The sequence below is a fragment of the Ciconia boyciana genome, chromosome 5, assembly GCF_034638445.1.
Source record: "Ciconia boyciana chromosome 5, ASM3463844v1, whole genome shotgun sequence".
Classification (NCBI taxonomy): domain Eukaryota; kingdom Metazoa; phylum Chordata; class Aves; order Ciconiiformes; family Ciconiidae; genus Ciconia; species Ciconia boyciana.
In genome coordinates, this window is record NC_132938.1 from 54,504,624 (window position 1) to 54,527,829 (window position 23,206).

The following is a 23,206-nucleotide window of genomic DNA, read 5'->3' on the forward strand; positions in this document are numbered from 1 at the left end:
CAAAACCTGATGAGCAAGAGCTGTACATAACCTTGCCAGTGAACGGCAGTCCTGCTGGTACCTACCACATCATGCTGCTCATTTATGTACGAATTGGGAATTCAGGGGACTGAGAAAATGAATACAAGTGGTGAACCCGCAAAGGCAGCACAAAATTAGATCCTGTAACGGTCAGAGCTGCATGTGACAGCCACCTCTCTTTCCCTTACACGTTAGCGATGATTTGGTACCCCACCTGCATAGTGAAAAAAGCCTCACTAAATCTGATCTATGTGCAACGGTTGTTCCATATAAATGGCTTTTTTTTTTTTTTTAAAAGAAGGATTTCTCCAGTCTAGTTTTAAGCAATAGGAATTCTTCTACCTCTCTTCAGAGAATGATTTCACTGACTAATGAGCTAATGGAGAAAAAAGTAGAAGATACTACTAAGGCAACTGAGATACAAGCTTACACAGACTTCACGGGACTCAGGACAGCAACACTTAAACGTCTTGCACAGTCATCAAGACCCTAATGTCTCTAAACAGGGTTAGACTACATTTCCAGTGACTGCATCACACTATACCTTGTTCTCAACAAAGAAAAAGTAAGGTATAATTTGGACCTTCCATTTCCCTGAATATTTTTAGGGATTTTCACAAAGAAACTACAGACCTATTAGTCCTACTCATTCTCATATTTAATTAACTGAAACCCCTACATTTATAGGATGCAAGCGTTCCTGCCCTTGCACTGCCGGGGTGCCACTGACTGCAGCACTTTTGTTTGACAGCACACAAGAGCTTGGCTCTGCTGCTCTTTTCCGCCATTCCTGTATCCAGAAAACTTGTTTTCCATTTAGGCCAGCAGACACAAGATGGAGACTATCCTTTGGGACTCGACTCCAAAACAAGTTGACATTTATTGGCCTTTCAGGCACCAGACCACCCTCGCCATGGGGGCTCCAGATCCCACACAAAGGGCGTTCGGCTCCAAAGGAGCCAGGGGACACGGATGGAAAAAGGAAGCATTGCTGTGCAAAGCTGTGGCTAGTCTGAAGCTGTGGTGGGTGGACTGATGTCTGAAGTTGTCTTTTGGGGAATTAATGGGATTATGAGTGTGTAACAAAGGGTTTAATGAAGGAAAAACTTGGAGGGGGATAAGGTGTAGGCTGGAAATATTCAGAGGGGTATCCTCAAATGCTTCAGATGAATGCACTAGGCATCCATATTCCTCTTCTTATTATTTTAAATAACTTTATTTCCTGTCTCAGATTTGTTTTTCTAGAAGCCCACAGGAAATCTTCAGGACAATTAGGCGAACAGCTGCAGATAGGAAGTTAATACTGCCATAAGAAATGAATAAATATCCTAAAGCTTTTATCTTTTGGTCCCAAAGCACTTTGCAGAGGTAAGTAACAGAGACGCTGAGTGATTTGCACAGAGATACTTGGTGAATCCACAGAAAATTTGGAATAGGCAACTGACCCTTCCCATCATTACTCATCATTACTCACAGGAAGAGCGTGAGCAGGATTAACTTGCAGGAAGAGTAGCTCCCTCTGGGCCCCCGTTAGCATCCCTGAATACCCTGAAGGATAGAGCAAGTGCCGAGGCTGGAAGAGCCCGGCTCAGTCAGCTTAGCAGCATGAGTGCAGAGGGTTCCCGAGGTCCAGGGCTGCTGTCTGTAAAGGTGGTGGGGCACGCACCCCCGCAGGGCAAAAAGCTGCTGGAAAGGACAGCATTTGCAGAACAGGCAGGTGTCAATGGCTGTGAACACGTAAAGAAGGTGTCTACATGCAGGAGCTAGAAGCAGCCTTCCACAAAGACTTATAGGGACAAAAATCCCACATATAACAGTTTGAGTAAAGAAGAAATTAATTATATGTTAATATATGTTTTATAAGTGTGTTATACATGGTGGATACTATACTCAGTGGAGTCTAAACTCAAAACCGCCAGTCTTTTGCAGGCTTCTATACCAAAAGATAATCTTCCTGGGTTTGGGGCGTGGTTTTGTATTGCCTACAATCACATTCCCCTCCAGAAGCAAGTATCTCGCCCAATGTTCTTATTCTGTTTAGAAAAAGATTATTTCCCTTCTTTAGGTCAGGACTGCCCTCAGTGATTTTTCCATTCACTTCAACAAAAATAAACACCATTTTGAATTTATACCCTAGAAAATGGTGATTCTTTGCCTCTGCGTGTGTGTTGCGTCTGAAGTTTCCAAACTGGCTCTTTTTCTATCAAGGTATACTAATTACTCCAGATAAAAGTGGAAACTTTGCCTGCTTGCAAAAAATGTCTGCAGCAGCTTTGTTGTCAGGTATTCCCTTGATCTGGGCATGCTAGGGACCATGTTCCCAGCAGCTGATTTTGAAGGTGCAAACTGCAAGAAGAGAGAACTTTTCTTGCAGCGGTGATGGGCACGGGGCTCCTCTTCCCCGGGAGAGCTGCCCGCCAGGCCACGGGGAGTGATAGGCAGAGAGAAGATGTCCCCAGTGACATCTAAAATGGCTGCAACCTAGATGTCAAATAGGAAAAAACTGTGGGTTTGTTCATATACTTTTATGTAAGTAAACGGCTTGTATTTCCCTGGAGAATTCCAGTTCTTTGGAGAAACAGAGTTGTCTGCTCCTTTCTGCACCAGCTGGAGCCTTCCAGACCATACATACAAACATGTTTCACTTACAGCATCCTTCCAAAGAGGGGACAGGCTTCGAATTACTAAAGAAAATGGACTGTAGTATCAATTCTAACTCACATCTCAAAACTATTAATAGAAGCATTTTGGAAGAGATACACAGACACATTTTTACATTTCCTTGAAATGAGTTGGATTAGGGAAGAGTACCGAAGGAGCAGAGCTAAAATTGGCAATATGTTGCTGAGAAATAATTATTTTGAATTGGGGTGCTTGATGTTTGTAATGGATTTGATCCAATGATAAAGGGAAAATAAAATGACTTGTGACAACAGTGGAATGAAAACAATCCTTATTTATGATATGTGTCTACCCTTACTAACATAACCCCAAGGTATTCTACCCCAGAGAGTCAAAATATTGCAGGCTAAGTATAACTGCAGCATTTAGCATCCCTTGTCATCTCCTTATTGAAGTTAATAGGGAAACTGGCCACATTTGTTCAGAAAAATAGCTTTTTTCCTTATCTTTTGGACTCTTGAAAAATAATACAGAAAATTAGGAGGCTACAGCAGGTCAAGAAGCAGCAAAAAGAGATTAAGGAAGGAAGATGTGCAGAGAGGGAAAAGAGCATTAAGGAAAGGAAGATCTGTGGGTCACAGAAAACAAGTAAAATAGTACCCCTCTGCACTCCTCTCCCTGAGCTGTGCTTACATGGGGACAGGGGGCACCTGAATTTCATATTTGAGCTCCCAAATTAAGTTCTTCAACCCTGGTATTCAAAGAAGTGTTGTATTTAAAAAGTAACGATAGTTTTTCTTATTTATAAAAAATACTAAGACAAACGAGCACAGCTGCTCAAAATGAGAGGCTGCATAATGATTTTTGCTGTATAATGAAAAGTCCCACCTTAAACAACATCCAAACAAGTTGATGGGGCTTTTGTCATTAGGGCAATGCAGCCTTCCAAAACGTGGTGTCACGAACACCAAAATAAACGGCTTTTGTGGGATGTACACACAGAGAGGAAGATAAAGCGATAGAGCACTGTGTGCTGGAAGTGATTTTTCTGCCTCTAGACGTGGTGCCAAAAGAGCAGAGACAGTCGCTGTGGAGGTTTCCCCACTGCTGTCTTGGCTGCAGCATCTTGTAAGAGCTGTTTTAAAGGCAAAAGGGCAGACGTCAATCTTTGATCTTTCTGTTGAGAAGGTGATCTATTAAAGACTTAGCTAGCTGGGTATCTACTCCCTCGACAGGCTGCCAAACCCATTGCTTAAGGTAACAACCTCCTATTTGCCAGATCAATGCTGACCCTACATCAAAAGCTCAGTCTCCTTTCATCAAATCTGCAAGTCATCCAAAAATACTTTATTAATGGGGAAAGGTAATGGTGGGAGGTAAGCACAGGAATCACAGCAGCGGCTATGTAAAGAAACTGAAACAAAGAAGTCTAAGATTTCTGTCTGAAAATAAGAGCATATTCATCCACCTCAGTGCAGTTCAATAAACACTCTTAATCAGACAAAAATCTTATTCTGAGTCAGATTCTAACTTTATCTTTTTCATTGATTTGTGGGGCAGCAGAGAGTTAAGGGGCAGCTGAAGGGAAAGTCCTTGGAGCCACCTATCCTCCTTGCTGAAGGCTGGGTGGCACCGGGGATGCTCCTGGGGGATTAGGTCTTCTGAGAGCCTGCTTCTGAAGGCAGGGCATGGGAGAAAGGACTGGCAACTTCACCTGCTCCTTAACAGAGCCTCCCTCAGCATGCCTTTCTTCCAAGACTGCACAGATAAGTCTGTTCATTTTGCTTTAGCTGGGGCCTCAGGCCAGGCTCAAGAGTCCTTATTCCGTCTTGCTGCTATTTGGGAACACGGAGGAGGTCATCAGCAAACTCCCTGAGCCCTCCTCTCCCTATGCATCCCAGCAAAAGAAGACAGAAAGTGTAGGCAAACAATAATGCCAGCTGAATTGCCCAATATGTCTATTTAATTAGCACTTAGAATGTTGTTTTCTCCTTGCTTGAAGGAGAGAGAAGAAGAACATGTCACTGGCATTGCAGAGGGCAAGAGAGGCTTTATAGATCATTCCACCTTAATACTCACGGAGAAACTATTACAATGCATATCCAAATTGAAAAGACAAAAACAAGGTCCCTATAGTCCTGATTTTTCTCTGTTGTACACCACTGGGATGTGGGGTTTGATTTAGCAGCATGTAATCCCTCTGGACAAATGAAAGGGGTGCAGGACACTGATTTTCTATACATTCACAACTCTCCCACCACTGCAGAACTGGTGTGTGCGTGTCTGAAAATATTTCTCCATAAAAAGCACACATGCAAAATAAAATCTTTTGCCATAGTCGTTTTCAGAGGTACAGTAATTTGGAAAATGTGCACAAATTGCTCTAACAATTATTGATGCTATTGAACTTCCTGCCCTGTGACAATGGAATTTTCTTGCCCGCAAAAGCATCAGTTCTGCAGGGTTCCTTTTACTTTCGTTGCTGTTATCTTTTATGACAGTCAGCCATAAAATCAAATGTGTTCCCTCAAAACAACTTTCATCTTTGTTTTTTAAAACCAGTGTTCTTACACTTTACATATATTTTTCCACATTAATGGGAAAATATTCCAGTAAAAACATAAAAAAGACCATGCCCTGCCTTGTATTTCACGTACATAGGAAATGAAAGAGTCAAAGATGTGCACTAAAGATTTTCAAAGCACCCATTTGACTTCTTTATGAAAATGCTTAGCTTTTTCCATAAAAAAGAAAAATTCTAGCGAGTCTGAGGATTAAAAAACAGAATGTAATGATCTTCTATGTAAAGCTCCTGGCTTCTCAGACTCGATCATTGGAAATTTTTTTGCAAGGCTCTCTCTTCAGGCTAATTTAATTAAATAAAGTGGTACTAGAACACCCTGTCACTATTACTGTTCTCATCTTCTCCAACCAGAAGGCAACAACTCCCACAGAGTTCCTGTGCATGTTTTTTACAGCAATGCTTTACCTACTGTTTAAAAATATCCCACAGTGCAAAGTGCATATAACTATAACTTTTATTTTGTACCTTCTCTCTGTTACAAAGAAAAATATATATACATAGGAAAAAGAGATAAATATTTATTTTCCTCTCTTAAAAATTAACCTTAATATATTCAACATTTGTCTCTAGCAGCTCTCTTCAATGAGAGCTCGGCTGCACTCTCATTCCATCTCTTGTGCCACTGCTATTGCTGTGCTGTTGTCTCTGGTTTTATCAATGACAGAAACAAATTTGCCTTATAAGAAGAGTTAATCATCTCTACATAGATTTAATTCCTGGGCACAGGCTCAAAGTCCATGAACACATAATCTTTTGCAAATCAAAACCTATTTCTCTCTTTCATGCATCATTTACAATCCCAAGATGATGTACTGCTAGCATCACACCTGTACTTTAGTCCTCTTTCTTCCTGATTACCCGTCCTTTAGAAAAGAAAGCACAGGTGACCTTTACTTTTTTTCTCTCATATATTTTATTGTCTGTTTGTCCTGTTTTCCTTTGCTTTGCTTTTCTACCTAAAGAACTGAAGGAGAAAGCCTGGTTCAAAAACAGCAGCAGAAGACTGCCTCAGCATGGTGCTCTTCTTCGTACGTAGGCAGAGCAGACCTTAAGAACAGTAAAATATCAGGAAAGAATGCACCCAGTTTTCAGTTGCTGGGATTACACAACTCACCCCGCAGAAACACTGTGTAACTGGGATCCCTTTGAGCCCCGGGTTACCCGAGTAAAGGCTAGACCTAACCTGGTTTGTGGACAATTTCTCCAGCCTCTCTAACTGCAAGCCTGAAGCTAGCAGCAGTGTAGGCTTGGGCTGCCATCCTTACACCACCCTCTGAGCAGCTCAGTCACTACTGCTGTGCCCGAGGTTACAACTACTGCACTAGCTAGCTAAAAATAGCAAAAGAAACCAAAATAGCCTCAAAAGAGACAGAGTCAAAGGGCTTTGCCAGCCTGACTGATGCAAGCTGCCAAAGCCAATACCTCCTTCTTCGTGCACCAGAATGAATCCTCACAGTCACTGTCTCCTGCAACTTTTTCTCTAGCTCCATCCGCAGTGGATATATTTTCCCAAGCTTCCATTGCTTTGAAGAACATATTATTTTACCACTACCTTAAATACATTGTTTACCCATTTCTATACTAACTATGTGCTATGAGCCCTAGATTCTCAGTCTGCTTACAGGAAGGTGCACAAACACTGCAACCGTGACGTGCATTAATCAACCTTTTGGCAATGACCAGGTTGACTGACAAATTTAGGTTCTGATGACAGTTTCATTTTAACAAGCTATTAGTGTGACTGGGTTTGTGGCTCTTGTGCTAATAATCTGATGTGCACAGCTTTTCACACCCTCCCCCCCCAACTCCAGTACATTATGTTAATCTCTAATTGGATATGGGTTTCATTTGCATATAATTGCTGCTGTTTGTTATGCAAAACATTTGTCCTCTGATATATTCAGAGGCATCTCTTTTCAAGACTGCCCTTCTACACTTGTAGAATGCAATTTGCTTTATGGCATCATGAAGTTTTTCTACAATGAGATTTTGAGAAAAAAGAAGGAATTTTTCACCTGTAGTGAAAAATTTCATCTGTAGTGAAACATTTTCATGTTTCTGAATGCTGATGTTAATAAAAGCTTAAAAAATTAACACAGTGATAGCTGTCCTCCTGCTTGTCCTTCTTCATTTCAGCAGACTCCCATGGATGAAAAAAATTGAAGATGTATTAAGTAACAAGAATTTCTTTTTTTAGTTTTTCTGCCGCAGTCAACTTGCTGGAAAAGCCAATTCTTACAAACAAATAAACAGGCCCAAAGTTTAATACAGGTTTTTTCTACAGCCTTTCTTCCTACACCCACCTTCTCTTTTTCAAGCTGAGAGCACCACAGTACTGTTAAAAGCTCATGCTTTTGATCTCTGTGCAAATAAATGAGCTGAAACAAACAAAACCCAGTTCACAAGAGATTTCCAAGACATCTGGTGGAGTTATTTTTCTAAGTAATTAGACCAAGTGGTGGTGTAATTCCCAAATGAAAGGTACCTTCTTGCTTGGTATCCAGTTATTTCTCAGAGCCATCAAAACAGCAGTAAGTCCCGCTTCTCTCCTTGCATGTGACTCAAACCCTATTGATTACCAGTCTTCCCAAATGGGGACAATCATATCTTTGATTTACGCTGGTTTATTACTCAAGTTTTTAAACCTTTTTTTTTTTTTTTTTCTTTTGGTACTAATAGGGTCCTATTTTTCTTCCATGAATGTCAGTGGGATTTCTGGTATTGACCGAGGAAGGATGAGGCTCTTGGCTTCTTTTTTTTTTCCCCTTTTCCTTGCTAACCTACTGTAGTTCTTCATACAGGCTCTATGGACCAGACAGAAAAGTGTAATGGAGTAACAGCCAGGTGTTTGCTCTGGATCAATACACTGCTCTAAACTGTGCCCAGGTGTGCTTTCTCCTTCTTTCTTGCTGGAAGCTGATTAAATTTCTCATTTTTTTCTCAAATCTCCCCAAGAAAACATCATTCTAGGAACAACCCAATTGCTCTTCGGCACTTTGGGGAGAATGTGGTTCTTGGTCTGTGACTACAATACAGTTCCACCACTGGGAGTTTGTGACCCTGGGGAAGTGAACAGGGAGTAGACCTGGCTGAGAAAGCAATTCCATTTTGTTTGTGCACGGTTCTCCTGGGTTTTTGTTTCAAACTCAGGCAGGGTGCTCTACAATCACGTTTTACTGACTGACCTGGATGCAGACACCACCTCTGTGCTATGACAGCTAATGTTCAATAATGCTTGATACAGAATTCACAGCTGTATCAAGCGTAAAAAAAGTAGCTGCCATATGAAATAGCTGCTAGGTTACAACGGTGGGCTTGATATTAATGATTTTTAATTCTCACCCCTTTATGACATAACACAAACTCACCAGAGGTTTCATCTACTCTCTCATCCACCACATGGTCCTTCTGATGAACCCATTCGCTGTTGCACTTAAAATAGATCTGCGTGGCTGGGCTCGCTTTGCAGTACAGATTCACAGGCTTGTTCTTCACAATGTAAGCCTCCTCGGGTTCAATGAGGAAGTGGGGCAATGGCTCTGGAGGATCAGACGGAAAAGTTTCCGGAAGTTCATGAAAAAAATCATCATCTGCAGAGAAGAGACAAAAAGGACAAATGAAACAACCAAAATTCAGCTGGCAAACACTTACAAGCACTTTCTGAAAATTTCAAAAGGAGCATACTTTTTGAATAAAATGTTATCTTAGGAGCATTCCTAGACCGAGGCTTCAATGCACTGCTGTTTTCAGACTAGAATAAATTGTTCTTTACATCCTGAGCTCTCTTTCCTCTATGTGATGTGACAGAGTTGTGCACATTCACATGTCTGGGAATGGTCCTTTGTTATCATCACCAGCAATACTAGCAATAAAGCATTATGTTAGCGCTTGGGAGAGTTGCCTGCAAAACCGTAAAAAGAAATAATAGAAACTTTTGGAGGCTTCAAGGTCACACTTTTCAATAGTGACTTATCACACTGTTTAATCAAGTGCATGCACATAGCTAGTATTGGCTGAGGCTGATACAAACAGGAAATAGCACCTTTCGTTTCAGATGAGCAATTTGAAATCTGCTCTAAGGGCAAAAGACTAAATGCAAGTCCAGTCTGTGCCTCTTTGTTCGTACTCTGACTCTCTTGCTAAGACTGCTAATGAAGGTGCCAAGCTCTGCTTTATTTACTTTGTTTGTACTACACTGGTCCGTGCAGTCCTCACTACGGAAAGGAAGCGGGAGCTGGGACATGGGGCAGAGCAGCTGGGAGATGGTGACATTTTGGGCCAACACGGATGCATGCTATTGGCATAAGGAACCTCTGCATCTCTCTGGTGCTGCTGGAAGTGAATAAAGTTGACGTAAAAGGTCTGGAGGAGGAGAAAATAATCCAATGCAAGGGAGGCAACACTGAAAACACCTAGCACACATACTTTCCTTTCTCTCTCCCTCCCTCTTCACAAATCCCCCTTTACAACCCCTCTACCCCTTTCTGCAGAGGAAGTCTTCCACATCAGAAAGCACCAATTCAGCAGAGAATAACCCCCTTCCCATCCACCTCTCCACCTGCCGTCAGTGCACAAGAACATCCAAGAGGCTCCCAGCAGCAAAGGGGTGGGAGGCACCAACTACTGGCAGATCCACCAGCAGCAAGCTGACAGTCCTGAAGGCCTTATTCAACCTCCCCCTTTCTGCCTCTGAAGCAGTTGTCATTACACACAGTGACGCACGCTGCTGCTGATCAATAAAACACCACAGAACATCAAACTAAAAATACTGCGGAAGGCTGGCTATCTTCTCCCTGCCAGTCTTCATGAAGATGAAATGTCAGACGGCTACCTCCCTCTACCTGAGACATGCCTGTGCAGGCTGTGTCCAGAATTACAAGGGGCACGAAAGGCTCTCCTTCCAGCTACTGCTTTTGCAGAAAGACAGGAAAGAACAGGAACAGATGAAGGAGATGGGGGAGAAGCTAATATGGTACCTATCCCTGTAGCTATATGGAGGTAGACTGTACGTCTTTATCAGTGATGGGAATACCTTACACAGCAAAAGATTTTGTGAACCTCTTGAACTATTTATGCAGAGAGCATACGTTCACCAATTTTTTTTTTCCCCTTCATATTAATTTAAAAATACTTCTGCCCTTTTGGGTGTCTTATTTTACAAAGAGTAACAGGCCTGACTCAATACCGTATCACTCCCTGAGAGTTAATAGAAGTGAACTGGTTCAATGATAGAAAAAAGGGCCACTAAATAAGGCTTGACATTCTTCTAGCAAAGGGAGAATCTGTGACATACTATAACAATTCCATTTCCATCTCCAACTAATCGTCTCCGAATACTCAAATTAAATTTAATTTTTATCACTTTCCCATCCTTCCTTTCTTTCTGTGGTTTCCTTTTCTGTGACCACTGTGACCACACCAGCCTCCTTTTTCTGCAGTCCCATTTCCTCTCCCCATTAGGTATTTCTTCCTTGCTCCATTTTGCGCCCCATTTTTTTCCAGAGAGAAAGATGAGTTACAATAAGTTAATGGGAGTCCACATTTGGTTTCATGACAACAAAACATGTTTGAACCGAAGCAAGAGGCTTTTCAGCATTCCTCACCCCTTCTATCCATATCTCCCCCTCTTCCCCACTCCCTCCTTCTCCCTCTCGCACACACTGCTCCATAGACATCCACAACACAGAAACATTAGAGATGAATCATTTCCCCTGAATTGCCACAGGATGTATCTTTTTCTTCTGGTCATTTAATTGCAAATCAGCAAGCAGACAGATGGAAACTAACAAAGCACACATATGTTTTATAATTAAACAAGTATTGCTTCACTAATTTCTGGTGACTGGAAGAACAAATGTATTTATTTTCACCACTAGATTTCTGCACATTATCAAAGACAATACTTACGCTGCCTGACCAATTAACTGCATCTTATCAAAGTTGTAACTAGAAAGTCTAAAAGGAAGGATAAGCAAGCTGCAGAAAAGAAAAAAGGTGGGGTTTAAAATTATTTCTTCAGTCAGCCTGGAGAATGTGTGTGGGCTTTGGCTTTCCCTCCTGAAGGTAACTGCTTCTAAAGTTTAAATTATTTTTATGTTAAAGTGGATTCACAGCACTGCTCAGTACATGACAACCTAGTTTCATGTTTTGATTGTGGCGATAGCTGTTTCTCTCCACCAGCCTGGCATCCCGCAGTCAGGTACAAGCCACTTCTCTTACTGGCTTCTTGCTGTAATTCCACCTTACTCTTCTTAAGCAATAATAAAGCCCAGCTTTATTTTTCCACACTCTTTCTCATTGCTATCGAGAGGCATCTGAACTGCTCTTAAATGTTAGGGATATAGATGGAAACCATTCACAAACTGTCACACAAACAGAGTGCACAGAGGCTGCCTTGTCTCTGGAAACCGGCAGTTAAAATCTGCACTTTTAGAATAAATTTAAGATAGTAGCTAAAACAGATTTTTTGGGCTTTTTTAACTGGAGTATGTTCATTCAATCCCTGTCCTCGTACTGTTGCTATTAGCAGCAACATTGGAGGTTTTTTTGTATAGAGCAGATTCTTAAGAGGAGCATCCAAGAATATGACCACGACTGGGTTTTTCTGTGTTTGGCAGAAAAAACCCCAATCACACTGCAAAGCTAGTCCTACCTCCATTAGCATTCAGGGCCCCTCGCTCCTGCTATTCACCGCTGAAAGGTAACAGGCAGCTTTATCAGCCTGTGCGAATCACAGCGGGAAGTCACTTGGTGTTCCCTGCATTCCTCAAAGAGATGGGATCGGCTGCTGCAGGGAGGCAACCCACTGCTCCCCTCTCGCCCAGGCACGCCAGCTGCCACCAGCTGAAGTCACAGGATGGTGGTTTACAGGTAGAGAAGATGTGCAGCCATGGTTCCCCTGTGCCAGGCTGCGGTACTCGCCTCTTGGGATGAGGATGCGTTGAGGAGGAAGAACCTTAAACCCCCTCGTGATGGCTTGCCCATCACAACAGGCACAGCTGCGGCATGGCTTAGGACAGTCGGCCCATTCGGCTGCTGATTTGGGGCAGGGTTTTGAACCATCAACCTTAACACACATCTTGGATCCAAGTCTTGCATTTCATTTTTTTTAATTAGACTGGTATGCTGTTATGCTTTCATTGTAATGCTTGCAGCACCATGCGAGCATAATTATAATGGCAGTGTAATTACATAACAAAGTATTCTGAAAGATCCAACACAGATATTTACCTCTGAAAAAGTCAATATAGAACATTTGACTGTGTTGAGATTTTTTGCAATTCTCTACAAAACGAACTTTTGGTAAAACCGAAGCAATCTCATGAATCTGTGTTTTCATGAGGCCACAGTTTCTAACAACCTAATAAACACTTCCATCAAAGCTTCTCCTGACCAGCTCTAGTGAACACAGGTCATTCCTCTGTCCATAAAAAGACCAAACTCTGTCTTAGGTTTCTCAGGGCTGACTGTGTTATAAACACGTGGCCTGCTGGGCCTGTAATTTGGATGGGGGTCGCCTCTTGTTGCGTGCTCCATCTCTGTGCAAGATGATAAATCCTGCCTGAGACTTTGATCTCAATCTTCCTTACGGTTATCACTGGTTATTTAATATGTTCATCTCCTGACGGGGCAACAAAGCAGTAAACTTTATATCTCACTTATTTAACTGTCCTAAGGAGTTAGACATTTTTTCTTCTGTCTGGAAGAAAAAAGCCACTTAAACCATTTGGGAGTGATCTGGGAGTGTAGATACAAACAGACACTAAAAATTCACATATTTGATTTCCAATCATTATGTCAATGTCACATGCAGCAAGTTCCCCTTACAACCTTGATCAAACGCAAATACGAGGCACGCATCGTTCCCTGTTGTAACAAATCCCCTTCTGTGCTCAGTAACTTTGAGCTGCAAGTTTACTTCTGCAGTACGTCGCATTCATCTTTATTTTCACATAATAAAGTGTACAGCCCATCTGTTGTTATTGACTGATTTATATTAGCAAGACAAAAGACCTGATTAATGGTGCCACTAAACTGGTTTCACTCATGCAATTCATTCATATTAAGAAAATAAATTTTAAAAAGCCATTTTAATCTATAAATTTAATTTGGAAATTTTATTTTAGTTGCTGGGCCAAATACAGATATGCTCTTTTATTTCCCTTCTGTAGTATCTGACAACTATGTATTTTTTTAAAGGCAAGTCAAATGCAAAATCTATAGGAATAGGTGAAGTGTCACTGAAATCAGCATTAATAGAAGCTGGCACGGACTGTCACATAGGAATTTTAGTTTAATTTTAGTTCAATTATCTTTTAAGGTAAAACAAATCTTTGCCTAAGTCAGGAACCTTTTGATGTTAGCAACAGTCTTTATTCTTTTCATGCATTTGTTTGTAAAACCGTACATACCATAGCTCTTCATGCATAACAAGTGAAAAAGGAGATTTTATGGTATACTTCCCTTTTTATGGACTAGTATCCCCGCTCTAATCTGTGGCAGGAAAATATTGTGCTCCGTACACCAATCTATTCATCTCTAGATCACTAGTTTTATTACTATATATCAAGCTTTAATTCTCATCAACCCAGCATATAACTCACTATATTTCTGAACTGCGAGACTTAAACTATTATTGCTTAGATCATAATATATTGGACCATTATCTCTTTGTGCGAGACCTGAAGCAAATTCTTCTCAAATGGAATTTACTTCAGAATGATTCAAGAGCAATTTAAAATGAATGGCTGCAAAGCTAATTCCATTTGCATTTGGATGCCCATCACTCGGCAAGATCATTCCCCACGCATTGCAAGAAAGGCAGCTGGAGTTAACTGTACGGATGGGATTTCTGTTCAGTGTTTTAACGTTATGATTAAAAAGCTTTCTAGAGCAACAAGTACTGTTTACTGTGAAATTAACAGCAGGTGCTAGCTCTGTAAGGCAGCTTATAAGGATGGAGGCAAGGCTTTGGTTTACAGTGCACACATTTTCAGGAAGGGAAAATTGCTCAGCTGGAAGTCCTTTGGTCGCAGGGTTTTCCGTGGTCCTCGGAAGGGCATGCGGTATCACAGTGCCACCAAATGGGAAGCAAGGAAGCAAAAAATCCTGTATGCCATATAGCCTGCCTCCACCTTAGAGCCCCATAAGACCGATGGCGCTATGAATCCAAAATTAGGCTAAGTTGAATGAGAAATGGCAGAAAACAGGACTTTTTCCAAGAATTACTAGTGAGTCGTTCTCGTGTCAGAGGGACCCCTCTTCCCCGCCTCAGCCCTGGAGACCTCACAGGGACAGAGAATGGGCACAGCAAAGCATAGCCCATGCCCTGAAAGAGAAAACACATTTTCCTGCCCTGCCCGGGGGAAGAGGAGAAGGAGGACGGCTTTCTCAGCACTCATCCTCTGTCAGTCCTATCTCCAGCTGATTGCAAGGTGGGCATGCAATAAGGCAATCAAACACTATTCTCCAGCATCTGAAATGTGGAAGATTTCACCAAATAGCCCAGGAAGATTGCAATTTTATAACAGCATAATATTTGGCCAGCTTGGGAGGCTGGCATCCGCTTGCTTGTAGCTGAATTCACTGCAGGCCTTTACATGCCTAAAGACGAGGCTTGGTTTTGTGGCAGCCCACAAACCAGATGCTCGCTGAACCTTGCTGAACTCTGAGGGGAACAAGGTCAAGGGAATTTCAGACTCAAATTTACTGAGCACCCACAAAATGAAATGTTCTTTTCAGCAGGGAAAGCAGAGTGCAGGCATGGTCTGGGAAAAGTGATAGAGAAATCGAAACGGCATGCAATATTAATCTTTTTTTGGGTGACTTCAGTCCAGAAACAGAATAAATAAAGACCGCAAAGAGGAATGAACCTTCCCTGCACCTGCAACGGGTCAGTGAAGACCCTCCTAGCAGATCTCAGCTTAACAACACATCCCCAGGAGCTTAAACACAAGCTTTGCATGCGCTTAAGAGAATGAGGAACGTATCCACTGAGTGGCTACATACAGATGAGAAGGCTGCTGTGCAAAAGTCTCCCCCCCTAAACACACACACATCAAACAAAACCCAAACGCATCCTTTCCTGTCCTCCTGTACCCCTACCAAAGAAGCAACTTCCACAGAGGCATCGGAAGCAATACGTGATCTACTGTCAGCCACAGGTGCCAACCTGGAGCCCTTTCTAAAACCCAGACGATGGGCGTCTAAGACATCTGAAATACTGAATTTTTGGCTCAACTAAAGAGTTCAGGAAGGAGGCTTCCGTTATTCAATGACAAGCCTACTACATTGGACATCCCAAATAAATAAATAGGCTACCAAAGGCCTAATATAGTAATCGTGTTCGTTATGCCCATCTTACCTCGACTAGCCTCTCTCAGAAAGGAGAAAGGGAGAAGAAAACGCCATGCTTTCCCTTGCAACAGCAGTTCACGGCCCGGCATTAGACAGGGTGCCTGCTAAGACTGGGAGCTGTGGTTCAAAAGCAGGGACGTTTCACAGCCAAAGAAGCCAAACGAGCGGCTGCTGGTGCTCCCCGCTGGCAGCACCGCGCTGAGCGGAGGCCCCTCCCGTTGTGCGCTTCTCTCCGTGCTCCTATTTCACGTGAACGCTGCACAGTCAGATATAAAACCAATGGCAGAGGAAGATGAAAGAGTAAACTGTTGTCACCTGGCCATGGCCAATGTGGACACTGTGCAACCATGTTACCTACAGCAATCAGCTTGTGCTCCATTTCCCCTGCTTTGATAGCACCATCTCTTTCTCTCAGGTCAATGGTTGGAATATATTTTGCCTGGCTTACCCTGGTAAACTGCACTGCTGGTAACCAACAATTAATTCCAGTGGAGACAGATCAGATTTGCATCAGAGTAAGGAAAAGGAGAATCAGGTCTAGATGAGGAAAACACTGACTGTACCAGCTTTATAAAGCAGCTTGCAAGTCACACATTACTGTCTGGGGAAAAGACATCTTCCCCCAGTTCATTTAATTCATAATTATAATTAAAGTTTCTGCTTCTCTTGAGGCTAATGGCAATTTTTTCATCAATCAGATCAGAAGCAAACCAAAGACAAAACATGTCCTCAAAATGATTCTCGCAGGCCTCTGAGAGAGATATTTCTTTATACATCCCATTGTGAATCCAAGACAAAAATTGCAGGTATACACACAGACATGATATTTAAGGTTCTGTATGCAGAACTTCACCATTGCCCTGAGACAAAGTCCGTCAGACTACCACCTGCTGCCTAAACACACAAGACACGGTACAGGAACTTGTTAGCATTGGACTCTGTGTAGGAAAATGCCAGAAAATGGTATGATTTCACACAAGGCAGTGAAAATACTTGCTTTTGCACATGAAGAGCACCAAGCTGTTCTTTGGGCAATGAGCTTTATGATAATTGTTGTCAGTATAAGAAATCTAACACAGTAATCTGCAAGTGCTATTTATTATGAGGCTGCCTAACCATATAAATAGATAAAACAGGACAGAGGCAAATCATTGCGGGGCTGAGGCTGACTTACGAGCACTGACAGTGTGAAATGTCGAGTGAAGAGACAAAGATCCTGTCTCTCTGCCGCCCTGTCCTGTGGACCGCCTGTCACATCCCTCTTCGCAACACTTTCATTAATTCTCATGGAAACTTTGCTGTTGTGCTTCTACAGAGCTACTGGATAAGGTTGGCTCAGTTACTGTGCCAAGTCTATCAAAAGTACAGCACCTGAAAATAGAACTACAGTGCTTGTGCAAACAGCAGATGACATCAGGGACATTTCTTGGTAATTATTATCCTGTGGAAGATTGCTTTCCTTTGTCCTGTTGCTCTCTCTTTCCATTTGTTTAAAACTAATAAAATATTCATGCTTTAAAAAAAAAAAAAAGTGGGTTGCAGACTGTCTCTGAAACTTTATCTCCCTTACTCTGTCACGTAATAAAAACACAGAGTGTTTTGTACACATGTAAGCGTTACTTTGTCGAGCGCACGCACTGTATTCCGTAAGTGTGAGCTCCGGGCATCTAATCTAATTAGAAAATCAACACAACTCCTGTTAGATATGGTTGTGCTGGTAGAGTTCATGCAGTTTGGCTGCATATTATTGCTAGTTCTGTTTTCTCTGATACGAAGGCAACGTATGAACAGTGGAGAAACTTCAGTGTCAGAGTATGAGATTTTACATCCTGCCTGTAAAACTGAAATGCATTTTTCCTTTTGAATTCTAGCTTGTGAGGGGTCTGTATGATGGCATGGGATCCCCTCCTAACCACCTGCAAAGCAAAGTCTAATCTGAAACATTTCTGCCCCAGCTGCCATTAGTAGTCATAATGGTTGACACAGGGTCAAAAAATTATTAAACCTCTGAGGAGCATCATTTCCTCTTCAGTGTTAGGCTTCACTTTCCTTTGACACATTAGTCCTGAAGCAGCTCCAGGCTCTTGACCCCTCCTTTAACCCTGATAACTAATTAAAGATGGACAAGGCTTAGGCTAAAATACTTTTTCTTAAACCTATTCATTCTCAAGTCCCCTTCAGGCACTCTTTGTCACACAGGACAGAGCCTGCCATATTTACATGAACATGAAAGTAGGTGCCTGTTACAATAATATGAAAAATCTCTTTTTACAAGACCTAACTTGACCTTTGTGGTTAGACGGTAGGATGCATTTTATAGCACATAAAATATATTCTCAACGCATACTGGAAATAAGTTTCCTGGGTATAGTCCAAAGCATACAATTCAGGAAAAATCCGAGGATAATTAACTCTGTATGTATTTTTAGAATTAAAAGTTCAGACTCAGGTTCTTCATCTAACTGCTATTTCAACAGTCTGAATGTGGTGTCCTGAATACAACAAACAAATGAAGAATTGATCCTGCCTTTTCTCAAGCGAGGATTTCTTAAGGCTTTATCATGTACTAGAAACAATGACAGAGCTCAGGGTAGAGTTGTCAGCCGTAGGCAGATGGATTTTAGGGCCAGTGGTAAATCATATCACACAACACAAGTTGGTTTAATATAGATAAATCCGTGTGCAATATACTGTTGATGGCTAGGGCACAATGAAAGGAGTCCCATACTGCTAGCTTGAGAGAGGATCTGTAACTGAATCTGCAAATACTTTCTTAGCTTTTTATGTTGTTTCATATTAATAATTAAGCTTGCTTTCACATCAGTATGTTAGGGTTAAAATGTCAATCCTTTGGTTCTAGCAAGAATGTCTATTTTTATCCTTACTTTTCCCATTATTAAAACTGCCGCAGAGCTCTGCTCCCAGATTTCTAATGCTTTCAATGCAAGCATTGTTCTCAGCAAAGAGTGATGATCCAACATCTCATGATTAATAAAACTGAGATCTAGTGGGATGTCATGAATCCTGATTTCATGAGCTATCTGAAGTGTCAGTTAATCTAGTTAGTGGGATCACTCCATCCCAGAGAAACACAGGACACTTGCCTATACCTAAAATAATAACTCAGTCATATGGCCACCTAGTTAAGGCATCAAGCTGAGACCCAGGGGATAGATATTCTTGAGCGACCTTGGGGAAATCTGCTCTGCCAGGTTCAGGGTTCCAGCTGCAAAATGGATGTAGCAGCCTAATAGGTAGCACTCTAATTCACTTCCTTCGAACTGAGTAAACAACTAGGTACTCAGATTCTTCCTTCAAAATTTCTCCAGAATACCTGTCAGCATCATTTACTGAACAGCCAACAACAGTTACACAAGGGACCACAGACAAATCTATGTTTATGAAATGATTAGGGAACAAAGTTTGGCTATTTTGGAGCTGATGCAAGTTTTGCCACTGGTCTCCCTCTGTATCGATGGAGAGGTTGAAGAGCAGGTTCTGGAGCAGGAGCTTGACCTTGGGTGTTCTGAAGGGCTCTCTCCACGGGCTAGGGGCATCCTGGTGAGACTGGTGTCCTGAGACTAACATTAGTCCTCAGGAATATCTACCTACTCACTACTTTCTTCCATGGATCTTAATGAGATTATTATTTGCCTGGTGCTAGTTACCTAATTTCATCCACAGCCAATTTTTCAAGAACCATAAATTATTTTGTATGAGGCTGATTTATCCCAGCAGAAGTCCAAATTGAATTAGAAATCCATTAGCTAAATTCTAAGCAGGCACTTCTGGGGAGATGGGGAAAGGGAGGGGGGGAAGTTAGGAATCTAAGCACCAGATGTGGAAAAGGGGAAAAAAAACCCTTAAAAGTAGTAGAAAAAGGAAAGAAAAGATAAATATCTTCTTATTGAATTAAGCACCCAGGTATTTAGGGAGCCAGATGGAAGAAGACAGATTATTGCCTAGGATCAGAAATATGACTTAGACATTTATTTATTTATTTTGACTAGCAATTGGTTCTGTAAATACATGAGACTTTGTAAGCAGATGAAAAGCACTGGTCCGCTTGAATATCGTGGTTGCATTCATGCAAATAACAACAGATTGTGTGTACTATATATACTAATAAAGCTAATAATAAGGTGTTCAACCAAATCTTAATACAAAGATTTCCCTCTGAGGGAAAATGAAAGCAAGAAAGGCTTATTTACATTGAAAACATACAGGATGATTTAATCAGCTATGACCCTCCATGCAGAGCCTGCTTATTTGAGGAAACACAGGGACAATGTACCTCTTTGAGCACACGTTTATTTACAGGAGAGCACATCCTCTCCTCTTGCCACTCTACCCCCACCATCAGTAGACTCAGCAAATGAAGGATGATGGAAGGAGAATGCAGCTAGTTCATTGACATTAACACCCACCCTATCGTTTTCTAAAGCTGGAAACTATGATGGACGGATCCCAGGGCCCACAGAGGGAAACTGCAGTACAGTCCCTCTCATACGAGTTACAGAAACAGTCTGCATCCACACAGTTATGTCAGGAGTCCACGAAAGGTCTGAAGTATTTGGTTACAGATTGGAAATTTCCCCCTGCAGTGACTAATTTCATTCACACTCATTTCCTAGGTCTTGCTGATTTCTTACTCTCAAACTCTCTAACAATTAAAAAAAAAAATCTTAACATTCAAAGAGCAACCCGAAGCAGCAGGCTCCTGACTTTGCTTTACCTCCAACTCCACCTTCGTCCCAAGTGCCTGTGAAGTACCACCCTTTCCATCATCAGGAGCACCCAAGATAGTTCAAACAGAAGTTGTTGAGACCAGAGAGCAAATGCGTGGTGCCTATGGGAAGCTCTGACATGTGCCATCAGACTACTGCTGGATCACAGCATGTGAAACTCCAGTACCAGCAAAGTGCATGGTCACCCCTCCTAGCCACCACCCTACCCTTTGCCTCCAAATCTTTTCAAGTTCACTCCATGGCCACTAAAAGGAAGAACAAACAAGGGAAAAAAAAGAAAAGGAAACCTTCTGAATACTCAGTAATCACAGTTATGACCGGCAATGATAGTTAAAGTAGAGAAATCCCCAGCAAGTGCTAAGAACAGATGGATCCAGCACTGATATTTTGTGGAAAGACAGACGGTGCCAATGTTCAGAGACCGGCAGCTGAAGTTTAACTCCTGGATCTATCACACACTGACTCGCTTCCCTTCCTTATCTGTAAATAGTTTCTTGTCTGCCACATCCATTTTTAATGTCAGGTTCCTACAGGGACTGATATCTCTTAATATGCTAACAGAAAATGCCACTGGAAGAGGGGTTTAAGATCCCGAGAAGCAAAAGACTCACTACCAACTTACATACGCTGTTTCTCCTCAGTGCTGTAAATTGGTTTGGACTAAATCAGCAGCACTCTGCAACTATAGGTCAGATAATAACAGTATTGAGTTTCAGTAGCTGAAAGCACACATGCAGAAACAGAGCGAAAAGGCAGCTTAAAGTGTTTCTAGCTTGATCACCTCTAGCAGCAGGGATAAGAAACGCTGGGAGATATCTACCTCTGTCTTGTAGGTGCCACAGGTGCTAACACGCTGTGTAGCACTCAGGACAGTATCGTTTAGCCAGCGTTAAACTGGCCCTTAAATGTGCATTGCCTGTATTGGGACATGTGGTCATTTATACCTGCCATTGACTCCCTTGTGTCTAAAGAAAGTGGTATCGTTCGGTAATAGCCCAGATTATTCCAAGAAATCGCATTTGTCTGTATCTCAGTCTAGTCCAAAACTGCAAATCTTTGAGGTCTCAACTCCCTGAACAAGTAACTTTGCTGCCTGTGCCAGAGCCTTGGCCCTAACCAGAAGCAAATAGATTCCTTTGGTTTTGATTTTTAAAATACGGACCTGCACTCAAAAAGACAGCACAGCAATGTTAATGAATGAATCCAAAACATAAAGAAAAAAAAACATTGTAGAGGAATAATGGATGTGCAATTAATTTGCAGGCTTTGCTGGACATATTTTGTATTGCTGTATCGTATTTATTTATTCAGAGCTCCTCAGCAGGTCAGCTCGAAGCTGGGGAGCAATGAATCAGTGCTCTAATCTCCCTCCCCATCATCCCCAGCCTTTCTGAGGAAACTGATATCCAGCCCCAGCTGAATCTGTCGAGTCCTGATCATAAACGCCATCACTGGAGAAACACAGACCTGAGCTATCTGACTGATTTGAACATAAAACATACATACTTCAATCCCACTTTCTGTTTTCTCATCTCTGACCTTCATCCCTTCTCTTGGGTTTTCTGTCCTATCTTTTATTCTCAATTTTTATCCTCTTCTTTCTTGCCTCTAGGCTCTCTACCCCCTTTTTTTTTTAATTCCACATCCCTCCCATCCTTTTTTCCTCAAGTTCAGCAAACCTGACTGGTCAGGAATCTCCCTATGTTGTTACAAATGGATAAAGATCAATAGCCAAGAAGCAGAGACAGAGAATGACTGAGGACAGAAATCTCGCCAAAGCCAACATCAAACCTAAATAGTTGTACCTACTTTTATAACTCTCACAATAATTAACTACAGATGTACTTTACTCACATTCGTGCAAAATCCATCCACCCATGCAATAGTAATAATATTCTAATATTTAAATAAGGCAAGAGGTAATCCCACTTTATTCTAGTGTCTAACCAGAGAGTACAGTTTAAAGTGGCTCTCCAGTCAGTTTAAACAGCTTTTTCTGCTCTTCATTTGGCAAAATTGGCTTGAATAGCACAAGTTCATTTTGACATTAGGTAGCCTCATTCAGCAGGTTTCTAATTTGTGACCAGCGGAGCACAGTAGTATTAAATCAAACATCTGTAAATACATGGCAGAAGGTCACATTCTGTGATTGTACAAGGTTTGGGGCAGAAAGGGTAGAAAACATATAACATGAATTATTAGCCATAGTATGTGAACGTTTTACACCAAAACGGTCATTTGCAGTGGTTCCATTTCATTCTCTGAGCCACGCTGCCTTTTAAGTGGCAAAATCACAGCACACAAGCAAATTAATATCTAAATTAAAACAGCAGCTGTGCATTTGGGTAGTAATTGTATGCAAGAAACCTCAGAAGCTCGTTGCTAATACTTAAAGCGAGGGGTGTATTTTGGTTGGATTCCCACTGTACTCAGCACTGATGCCAAAATGCATTATAGCACAGCTGAAAACAGGTATTGTACGAGCAAGACAGTCAGCATTTTGCCTCGGGAGTCTGGGCTGTAGCTTCCTGTTAATGAACAAAATCTCATTAGCTGAGCTGCTTCTTTCCCAAGTCCACCTCTGCTGTTTGGTAATGTGTAGTACACTGTCACCCTACCAACACTAAACAGCACAGCACTTCCCACCACTGTAAATTAACCTGAATTTGCCTCCCCCACAAAACCACCCCCACTATTATGTTAATCTCTGCCAATATGCTAAAGTTAGAGTGCTCTGCATGATTTACTCACTTACAGCTGGAGCTGTTTTTTAAGTGACTTGTTCTCTTCCAGGATCCTCTTTCCCATGTAGGACAGTCTATGCTCTGGCCGGGTGAGCAGAAACCCAAAGGGTTTGGAAGTCGACTGGGAAAGG

At 41.8% G+C, this 23,206-nt stretch overlaps 1 protein-coding gene across 1 annotated transcript in view; it reads right to left on the reverse strand.

Annotated features, from left to right (window-relative positions):
- UNC5C (unc-5 netrin receptor C) overlaps positions 1-23,206 on the reverse strand; it is a 269,375-nt gene that overhangs the window by 88,879 nt on the left and 157,290 nt on the right. The window contains exon 2 of the mRNA XM_072861768.1: positions 8,596-8,817. Coding sequence (XP_072717869.1) covers positions 8,596-8,817 — 222 coding nt within the window. The remainder of the gene's footprint in view (positions 1-8,595; positions 8,818-23,206) is intronic.